Here is a 10731-nt window from a genome sequence, read left to right as displayed (position 1 = left end):
TCTTTGCAAATTTATATAAGTAAGCTCATTTTTATTCGAATATACAAGGAAAAACGCTTTTTTCTCGCGAGCAGTAGCACAACTCTCCCGCAGTTGTTTGCACTAAGCCCTGGGAATTGGCAAAGGGATAGAAAATTCTACGTACAAGATGGATAACTATTTTTTTTAATAGAATCTTTTTTAAGTCTTTGAGTGACCAGTGTGTAAACTGGATTTGATCCCCGTATTTGGGGGATTTAAACATTTCAGGAAGGATGGGGGGCGAGGTGGCTCCATGGGTTTTCCAGATAAACAGTTCTTAATAGCAGCTTTCCGAAAATAGTACTATAATAGGTTTTTCAGACCTAGGATCGGCATTATAGATCAACTGCAAAGAGGAAAAGAGAATCATGAAACAATAGAATGGCGGGTCTACATCATATGAGTTGAAGAATAGAAAGTTACCTGTTTATATCCCAACCGTCTCCTTGAAACTAAATTACTTAATGACAGGCAGCCTAAGACTTTTTAACTCCAATATTTAACATAGAATTTTGTACATGTCTCCTGTATTTCAAAATGAAATTTAAAGTGCAAATGTTACTTGACTGTTTTTCACCATTGCAAGTAGGGACACAAGATTAGAAAGAAAAAAATGTCATTGAAATCACTTTCTGCACTTTCATAATTCTCCCTGGGCTTTTGACTAACAGGCTATGAACTACGCTGTGACAACCTAACTTACTTGGCTACCTTTGCCCACCAAAGGAGTTGAACAAACATTTCACGGCAGGTATGACCCACTTTATTATTCCATCTCTTGTAGTTTGCAACACAACAGAGCGAATGAAATTGGGTAAATATTGGATAATGAAACACAAAGTTAATATTATCAACCAAATAATCAGATAATGAAATTAAACTACATGCTTGTGAAAATAAATATTTTGGTGTTATGTTTCTTCTAACAAATATCCTTCTTTCCAAAAATGTAGTTATTCCAGCTTCCATCCAATGATGATTTAAGAATTTTCTCACATAAATCCAAAATAGGATAATCAGTTTTAAAGATGTCGTCTCTCCATACTTAACTAATTTCATAAAAGTCACTTGGCTGGCACTGACTGAATACAAGTCTGTGGGACTTGAGCCCGTGTTATATACCAAATACAAATACTGTGTATAAAGAGGTAAACTTACAGGATGGAATATGCAGCATTTAGTTCTCCCTCGGCAGGCATTTTAGGAGTGTCTAAAAGGGACTGTTTGTCGTCCTCTATAGCGTCATTGGCAATAGCAATGGCCCCAAACATTTTACAGGCCCTTTTCAGACCGGAGCCTACTAGCTAATATCATCTAGACCTAAAGATAGAATTTAAATTGAGATTTTTAAAAGTTTACCATTTGGGTCATCATGGTAGTCAAAACATCAATTGTTGAATAATCAGTGGAATTGTCCCCTAGGTTGCAAAGACTCAATTTCAGATAGGTGAAAAGTGGGGGCCTGGGTGGCTCAGTCGGTTGAGCATCCAACTTCGGCTCAGGTCATGATCTCACGGTTTGTGAGTTTGAGCCCCGCTTCGAGCTCTGTGCTGACAGCTCAGAGCCTGGAGCCTGCTTTGGATTCGGAGTCTCCCTCTCTCTTTCTGCCCCTCCACCACTCATGCTCTCTCTCTGTCTCTGAAAAATGAATGCACCTGAAAAAGAAAATAGGTGAAAAGTTGCTACAGCAGATGTCACCACTGCATTCTTGTACAACTCTTACTGGTTCGCACATAAGGGAGAGGACATCAGGGCTATTCCCTTAATTGTAGGTAACATCTGCCCTTCCTAGAGAAGCAATAGTTGAGACTTGATTTCACCTGAAAAGTTCTTCCCCAAATGTTTAGACAAGGATGGGGTTTGGCTGTTCTAGTTACTTCTACTGTCTGAGACCCAGGTACTTATCCTCTCTGTAACTGTAGCATGGACGAGGATCTAGAAAGCTGGCTCACCCCCAGGTATTATACACTTGAAACGTCCCCCCTTTTATTTTCGTAGCCCACACAAAAAAGGTTGCGTTTATTACTTTTGAAGCCCAAATCTGCATATATGTTAAAACAATTGATTTTTCCGTTAGACCGAGACCTGAACCGTTTATTTTATACATGTAAAAATAACTGAGAGGAACTCCAGTTAGATGGGTGATGGGTAGCTCACTTATGAATTCATGTTCTCCCCATTTTGGTGTTAACCTCCCTCTCCTCATAGTAAACCACTGTGAGAGGTCTAGATAGTGCTCAGCAGGTCAGCCCACAGCAGCTATGCTTAAATGTTCCAAAATTCAGTGAATTTCGAAGTTCAGGGAGAAAAGGGACTATGTTGAATAAATACCAAACGAGTGAATTAAAAAGAAAGGCTATATAGCAGATAGAGCATTGTGTTAGAACCAGATGTGTTCAGAAGGACCACAAGAAATCACATCTATTTTAATTTCCTATCACGATGATCTCATCTGAGGACACTCTCCCACTTGAAACTCCTCTCCAAGGTGAACCATATCTCATTGTATTTCCTCAGAAGCGCACTACAATGTCAAAGTTGTATGACAATTTCCTTTTTATATGTTCTTCTCTATCTAGATCTGGTATACCCAGAAGGTGCCTACGCTCTATCACACTTTGAAAATATTCCAACCCCCACTTCCTGCAGTAAGCCTCATTTTCAAATACCCTTCCCAGTCTGGACTAGAAGTTCCTCAGAAGAAGTTCACTGTCACAGCACAACCCAAGAGAACTTACATGCAATGATGAAAACGTTCTGTATCTGTACTGTCACACAGACAGCCACTACCTACATACGCTATTGAGCAGTTAAATGTGGCTGGAGTGACCAAAGAGATCTTGAATTTGATTGAATTTTAATTAATGGAAATTTAAATGAGCACATGTGGCTAATGGCCAACATTGGGAAGCCCCACTTTAAAACCACTCTTCTCAAACTTGAATAAGCGTACCATCCACTTGAAGATCCTTTTAAAAATGCCCTATCACTTCAGGAGACTTGGCGCGGGGCCGGAAAGTCTGTGTGTCTTAAGCTCCCAAGTGATGTTCATGTTGTTGAGATACAGCTGGTCCACCCATTGCTGCCAGGCAGAAACTAGTATTCTAAGCTGATGTCTGACTCCTCACTGTTTACTTTTCTCTTCCCTCTCCTAAGCTTTCAGTTCTTTGAAAGAACGTGTAGGATGGTCTTTGCAGACCTGGTATTTATACACCGATCTTGGCATGTAAGTTCTTGAACGAAGAAATTAGTGATTCTCCTTTGGTGCCTGGGACGTCACTGTGTGTTAAGTCTGCAGGTAGCTGTAACTGAGCTGTATCTCAAATAGTGTCTAAGGGAAACGAATAATCTTCTGACTGCCTATATCGTAAGTACCAGCAGAGAAGGAATTTTTAATTACCTTTTATAGCACGTAGAAGTCAGGTTCTTAATGTGAATATATGGAAGATGCGTAACTGTTGGAGTTTGTCTATTAAGCATATCAATGCGTCATCTGTGTGACGCCTTAATTCACTAACCTTAACTCACTGGACGAGTTTCAGAGTTTCTTAGCGGTATTTTTATTAATCCTGTTAATTTGCAAACTTTTACTCAGCATGATGTATCTGCAATGTTTTACTGACATAGATCTGTGGTAGGTGGCAAGATCCTAAGACCAGAATTAGAAGACCTCAGTTCTACCCGGTAAAATACCACTTATGAGAACAGGGTTAGCTCTCCAAGCCTGGGATTCTTCATCTTTACAATGCAAATAGTGCTTTATAAATCTGGAATCAGAATAGAAATTCAATTCACATTGGCTCCCCTTCCTAGAGTTCCTTATCAAGAAGGCTGAAAATCACGTAAACGTATATGTTCTGCCATAGGGGAATGATTGTTCCATGATCCACCAAATTTAAATAAATGCTGCTAAAATTGTAAGTCATTCTTTTACTTTTAAAAGAAATGCCACATCTAAAAGCTAATTTTAATTGTTGACAAGTTGTAATTTACAACTACAAATTACAATTACAAATTACAAATTGTAATTTACAAATTACAATTACAAATAACAATGCCTCGCTTTCATAGGCACCTGTAGGGTCACCGCCTCCTTTCTATAAATGGTAAGAGGTTACGAGACTTCTCCAATGCCGATTGTCTGAGACCCCCTCCCGCAGGCACAGGACTAGCCACAGAAAGCGACAGCTCTGACCCGCGCGAGGAAACGGACGCCAGACCAGCCCACCCCCCTCCCGGCGCCCCGCCCCGCGCTCCGCGCCCCGCCCCCTCAGCCGCCGCCCGCGAGGCGGAAGTGGGAAGAGGCGGGGCAGAGACTCGTTCCCGCCCGCGCCGTTCCGGTTTCCTAAAAGGTCCGCGACCGTGGTATATAAAGGGCTGCAGCCGCAGGTAAGGTACCACACCGTGCGACGACTCGCTACTGCAGCTATGTCAGGTCGCGGCAAGGGCGGGAAGGGCCTGGGCAAGGGGGGCGCCAAGCGCCACCGCAAGGTGCTGCGCGACAACATCCAGGGCATCACCAAGCCCGCCATCCGGCGGCTGGCCCGGCGCGGCGGCGTCAAGCGCATCTCCGGCCTCATCTACGAGGAGACCCGCGGGGTGCTCAAGGTGTTCCTGGAGAACGTGATCCGGGACGCCGTCACCTACACGGAGCACGCCAAGCGCAAGACGGTCACGGCCATGGACGTGGTGTACGCGCTCAAGCGCCAGGGCCGCACCCTCTACGGCTTCGGGGGCTAAGCTTTGCACCTGCAGCCTCCGCGCAATCCCAAAAGGTCCTTCTCAGGGCCACCCACTCGGTCACACGAAGAGCTGTTAACCGAGGAAGGTTTGTCCGTGTTCCCTTTAATTCTGACTGCGGGCGGGCAGCCACGTGACCTGGCCGCGGTCATGTGCGCGGAGCCAGGGGAGGGAAGCCTCAGCTGGGAGAATGCTGCATCCAGTGCGTGTGTTCTGGCCGCTTTATGGCGCGGGCTTTCTCGCCAGCGACTGCACTCTTCTCCATTTTCCTGTCCGGCAGGCAGCTGGCCTTGAGGCCACGCCGGACCTGCCGTGCTGCCGGTTTTCTGACACAGAGTTGGTATTTGTCCTCATTGTTAACAGGGCCCACGAATACCACCAGTAAGTTTTAATTGGACAAGTTTGCTAGGTGCATATCCTAATCTGACAGTGATGGCCCAAATTAAGTCTCCATATTCCTCTACTGGCTCCTTCCCATCTCTCTCTATCTGTATGTCTATCACTATATATATCTATATCATTCAGTATCAACTTAACCCATACCTCTATCATGCACTACGTCCTTAACATTTTATTAAATCTCCAAGTAATCTTGAGTAGGTCCACGTCTCAGTCACTCTTCATGATTATGTGACTTCACTCACTAAAAATACCCTTGCCGAGCGCCTAGGTGGCTCAGGCGGTTAAGCGGTTAAGCGTCAGACTAACTCAAATCATGATCTCATGATTCGCGCGGGTTCGAGCCCACGTGGGGTTCTGCACTAACAGCGCAGGGCCTGCTTGGAATTCTCGCTTCCTCCTTCTCTGCCCCCCCCCCACTTGCACGCATTCTATCTCCCCAAAAATAAAGTAAGCTTAGAAAAAAAATACCCTTGCCATGGTTACCAGTGACCTGCTAATTGCCAGATCCAAAATCACACAAAAAAATGTCATCCCTGCTACAGCTAATCCTGTTGCATCACTCCTCCCTCCACAATCTCCCAAGTTTCTGTGGTAGTTTTCTTCCTGACCCAGATCCTGTGTTCTCCGTGATTCTTCGGTTTGCTTTCTGGGCCCTGTTCCTCTGCTTGTGATTCTTTCCAATGAACAAATGGGTGTTCTCTTCACATCAGACCAGAGATCCTCCTTGAGCCATCTCTTCCCAACTGTTCCATCGATGGTGAGACATGCAGGCACCCAGAAAAGAACCGAGTGTCAGCTGAAAAGTAGCAGAGTAGGCCACCCCAAAATATGGCACTTTGGCATGAGGATTATTTGAGCTAAAGGCACTTGGAAAACAGCAGATGCGAGAATGGGGCTCTGACCTTCCCATTTCTCTCTGAAAGCAGAGAATTATCCCGTGTGAAAGGTGTCACCCCTATATCAGCAAGAGAAGAACGCTTATCACCAGAAATAAGGAGTCAGGGCTGAGAGAAATCTATACAAACAGACCTTGTTAAAATAACCCCTTAACCCCCCTCTCCTACTTTTGTTTTTATTTCATGACCACTAATCTTTATTCAACCTAATCTTTGTTACAACCTAAGTATGTAAGCACTTAGGCCTAACCACTTTTTGGGGCCTTCATTTTCCTGTAAAGACCCCAGTGAACACATAAAAACATTAAATAACATTTGTATGCTTTCTCCTTGTTAATCTGTTACATGTCAGTTTCATCCTCTGGCCCAGCCAAAGACCTTGAAAGGGTAGAGGGAAGTTATGCCTCTTCTACACAGCCTTCCAATCCTATTCTCAGTGCCTTTGTATGACCGCAGGGTCCTGACAGTTGTCCGCCTGCGTCCTTCCCAGCTACAATCCCTCTGCCTCGCCGCAGGGACCTGAATGACTACACATTTCATGATGCCATCTGGGCAAGACTACAAAAAATAAAAAGCCTTCACTGGTTCTCCTAACATCTGCAGAATAAAATCCAAGTCTTGTGCTTTACCTGGTCCCGGCTCACCTGCACAAGCCATCTCCAGACCCCTTCCCCCACCCCCCCCACGGACTTCTCTAGCTGAGAATACGGAACAACTCATCCTACTTGGAACTTTCTTTTCATCAGCCATCTCCTTTACATATACTTCTTCATCCATAAAGAAACTTCGGCTCTTTTTGGAGGTTTCCAGGATCTTTTTCCTGAACCGCTCACTCGCAGGTTCGTTGCGGGGGCCCTGTACCTAAGGCTAAGGAAACACACAGCCTAACAAGGAAAACAGACAGAAGCTGAGCCTGTCTATCAGAGATGCACAAAAGAGCACTCAGCGGGAGGTAACTCAAAGCGGAAGTCAGAGTTTGGGGGTGTATGTACCTAATTTAGTAGGGGACAGGGAGGCAAGAAGGGCTCTTATGGAAAAGCAAATGACTTTTTGAAAGATACATGTACCCTAAAAGAATAGATGGCAGGTGTGATAGTCTCTGACAAAGTCTGTCTGGGTGTGGTACCAATTTCTCCTTTCCAACAAGACACTAGAGTTGCTCCTGAGGAGCGGACGGATTTTGGACAACCGAGTTGTTTTGAGAGGATCTGTGCCAAGGTCCAGCCCCAGCAGGTCCAGGGGTTCCCGAAGGATGAACGGAGTCGGCGAAAAAAAATTAAAAATAAAAAACTAAATGGACACAGACAACAACAGTGTGTTAGACTGGCTGCTTTATTGTAGCAGGGGTGGCATTATGTTTGTTATCAAATTCCTTGTAGCTGCATTATCTATGTTTCTAGGCATTACCTAATTCTAAAAATGTTCCTTTGTGTGATCACCCATAAAGGAACAACATAGTTATTTTCTTGTAACGTTCCCTCCTGCCCTTTCAAAGTCATCTAGCTCCCCACACCTCAAGTGGAACGTTTACAGGGATAGGACTTTTTAATTGTTTCTTTGAACCATTTGCAGTATAAGGAACAAAGGTTTTCGCTTTGGCATGGGGTGCGGGGAGGGAGCCAAGAGGGCCCTGGGAACTCACGCTTAATGCATTCCCAGAGAAACAATGTATGCCTAGGAACTAATGAACCATTCTGTACCTTAACCCACCAGGTCCAGTTATCCTCTGGAATGCCTCCTGGGGGCCAAGCGGGCCTAGGGGTTGGAGTAACTTGTATCCATAGATACGTTTCTTTGTTGCCGGAGTGGAGATTTCCAACCCATTTGCCCCCTCCTTGGCTGGGAAATACATGGGCCCATCCTTCCTTTAGGTAGAGAAGTCTTTATAGGGGGTGGCAAGGGCTGGATGTGGGGCCGCACAATTTCCCCACGGACAATTTCTTTCCCCAATGGTTCTTTTCCCGGGGGGGCCTGGTGTGGGCAATTCCCCAACTGACAATTCCCCGGGTACTTTCATTGGTAGGGGGGCTGCCCCGACCAACGCTAAGGTCAAATTACATGAAAGCGGGAGCACGAGAAGCTTCACTTGAACTTGAACTTGTGGGCCACCCTGCAGTCCCCATCCGTCCACCGCCCGGGCCCTGCCATCAGGCCGGTTCGATAGCTCGGCTTCCAGCAGATCTGCTTTTAGGCAAAGAGAGATTTCAGGAACCCAAATGCTTTCAACACAAAATTCATCCTTACACTTTGTATAAGCGCTTCTATAAAGCAGCACATTTTCGGGGGGCATATCCGGATCCCTTCACCCCTTTCAAGAGAACTTCGCCTGATTCTCCCAAGCCAAAAACACACCCCTCCACACCAGTACCCAACACAACTTCAGAGTCCCCTCTCCAACTTTGGTGTTACTACACCCTTAAACAGTTGTTGGTGATGACTAATACGCTTTCCCCTCGAGATTTCTGGAAGGTTTGGACAATATCTTCATCTTAACATTCTCAGGACCCAGATAAATTATTAGCACATGTTATTCACTTAGTAAATATCTGTGCAATGACTACATGATTCAGTGAAATGAATAAGCTATCAAAGGCCACAAATAAACTTTTTATACGAATTGTTCCCCTTTAAATAATATCTGCCCCCCTAGAACTTTTTCCTCTTACCATTTTCCTTTACACAAATATCAGGCTTGTGAGTGCCAATCACCACAGCAGCCTATTTATTTATTTATTTATTTATTTATTTTAATGTTTACTTTTGAGAGAGAGAAAGACAGAGCGAGAGTACGGGAGGGACAGAGGTAGGGAGACACAGAATACAAAGCAGGTTCCAGGCTCCGAGCTGTCAGCACAGAGCCTGATGCGGGACTCAAACCCGCGAACTGTGAGATCATGACCCAAGCTGAAGTCGGATGCTCAGCCAACTGAGCCCTCCAGGCGCCCCCCACCACTGCAGACTTTTAAGATGCAGATTGCAAGCCCTTAATTTGTAATGAAAATAATTTGATGGGTCCCAACCCTAACCCAAAATTTTCTCACAGAAATGCTACTTTCATAAGCTTATACATATTGAAAGCGAGCCAGTTTTTCATCACTGTTTACTGGGATAGCAATTGTTGCTATAGAATTCCTAAACTTTATGTTGCCGGCATGTGTTTATATAAGAGAAAGAAAATAAAAGAGGTATTAGCAGCAGCCTTTTAGGAGGGGGGAGCTCCACATTTGGTTTCTTTTCTTTCTTTTTTTTTTTTTTTGGTAATCTTTATTTTTCAGAGAGAGAGAGAGAGAGAGAGAAAAGAGAGAGCGGGGGAGGGGCAGAGAACGAAGGAGGCACAGAATCCAAAGCAAGCTCCAGGCTCCGAGCTGTCAGCACAGAGCCTATCCTGGGGCTTGAACCCACAAACCACAAGATCATGACCTGAACCAAAGTGGAGGCTTAACCAGCTGAGCCATTCTGGCTCATGTTTCCTTTCTTATGTGTCATGCCAAAAAAAAAAAAAAAAAAAAAAAAAAAAAAAAAAAAAAAACCAAAAAAAACCCCCCAAAAAAAACGGTTTTTCAGTTCCGTAGCTAGGGTTACACTTACCTACAATGTAGATTTCCTAAAAGTGTATGGTATTATATTTTTAGCAGATTCACTTATACAGTGTGAAAAAAAGCTATGGCAACAGATCTTTTATGAAAATAATCACCCAAATTAATCCAAATTACTTTGAGTGAAAGTGGTATGTTTATTCAGAATATTTGGCTGCACTTCTGAATCTAAGATTAAAATTTGGATTTATCTCTATCCATTGATGTAGCCTTTAAAAAAAAAAAAAATAGCAGGGGTGCCCGGGTGGCTCAGTCGGTTAAGCATCCGACTTCGGCTCAGGTCATGATCTCATGCATGGCTTGTGAGCTCAAGCCCTGCCTCTGTGCTGACAGCTCAGAGCCTGGAGCCTCTTCAGATTCTGTGTCTTTCTCTCTCTCTCTCTCTGCCCCTCCCCTGCTCACATTCTGTCTCACAAAAATTTAAAAAAAAAAAAAATTAAAAAAAAAATTTTTAAAAAGCAGGGAAATGTACAGAAAATATCAACCATCTTGTGTAAAAAATGAAAATATCACCCCATATAATTTTAGTTTCAAGTACATGTGTTTCTGTTTGTTTTGTTTTTACCGTGGAACCTGGAGTGAAAAGATTTGCAAACCACTGGTCCATTGATTTCCTTTATAAACGCATTCGGCTCCCAGCTTAGAACTTGGCCTCACTTACCGAGGCTTCTGAAGGGGCAATGCTCAGGCTCCCTCCCAGCCACCATGGAGATATATGTGGCCAGGCTCCACCAATCGGTCTCACCTTCGAAAGACTTCTCTTCGAAATGGAAGGACGAGACAGCAGAGACTGTTCAGTGAAATGACTGAGTCAGTCAAATGAATAAGCTATCAAAGGCCGCCAATAAACTTTTATATGAATTGCTCTCCTTTAAATAATATTATCTGCCCCCCCCCTAGAACTTTTTCCTCTCTCACCATTTTCCTTTACACAAATGTGAAGGCAAGCCATGGCTTCCAGGTGGATGACCCATAGCCCCAGGCCGATTCTGCAGAAGAGTGTGGGGTTTTAGACCCAGAAGTATCTTCAGGCCTGGTCCCACAGCCCTCCCCGGAACGCAGTCTATCCCTTTACC

General features: G+C 44.3%; 1 protein-coding gene across 1 annotated transcript; it reads left to right on the top strand.

Moving 5' to 3' along the window:
• The first annotated feature begins 4422 nt into the window (after window positions 1-4422).
• LOC112853774 (histone H4) lies at window positions 4423-4797 on the top strand. The gene has a single exon (XM_025917349.2). It carries the CDS (start codon window positions 4450-4452, stop codon window positions 4759-4761), a length of 312 nt encoding a protein of 103 aa, XP_025773134.2. The 5' UTR covers window positions 4423-4449; the 3' UTR covers window positions 4762-4797.
• Window positions 4798-10731: the final 5934 nt, after the last annotated feature.

The sequence above is a fragment of the Puma concolor genome, chromosome B2 (genome assembly GCF_028749965.1).
Source record: "Puma concolor isolate L17-30 chromosome B2, mPumCon1.1.hap2, whole genome shotgun sequence".
Lineage (NCBI taxonomy): Eukaryota > Metazoa > Chordata > Mammalia > Carnivora > Felidae > Puma > Puma concolor.
This window is presented reverse-complemented; position numbering and strand designations above follow the sequence as displayed.

What these genes read in the sequence shown, in the direction of transcription:
- LOC112853774 (XM_025917349.2), top strand. Translation starts at nt 4,450, where the DNA reads ATGTCAGGTCGCGGCAAGGGCGGGAAGGGCCTGGGCAAGGGGGGCGCC.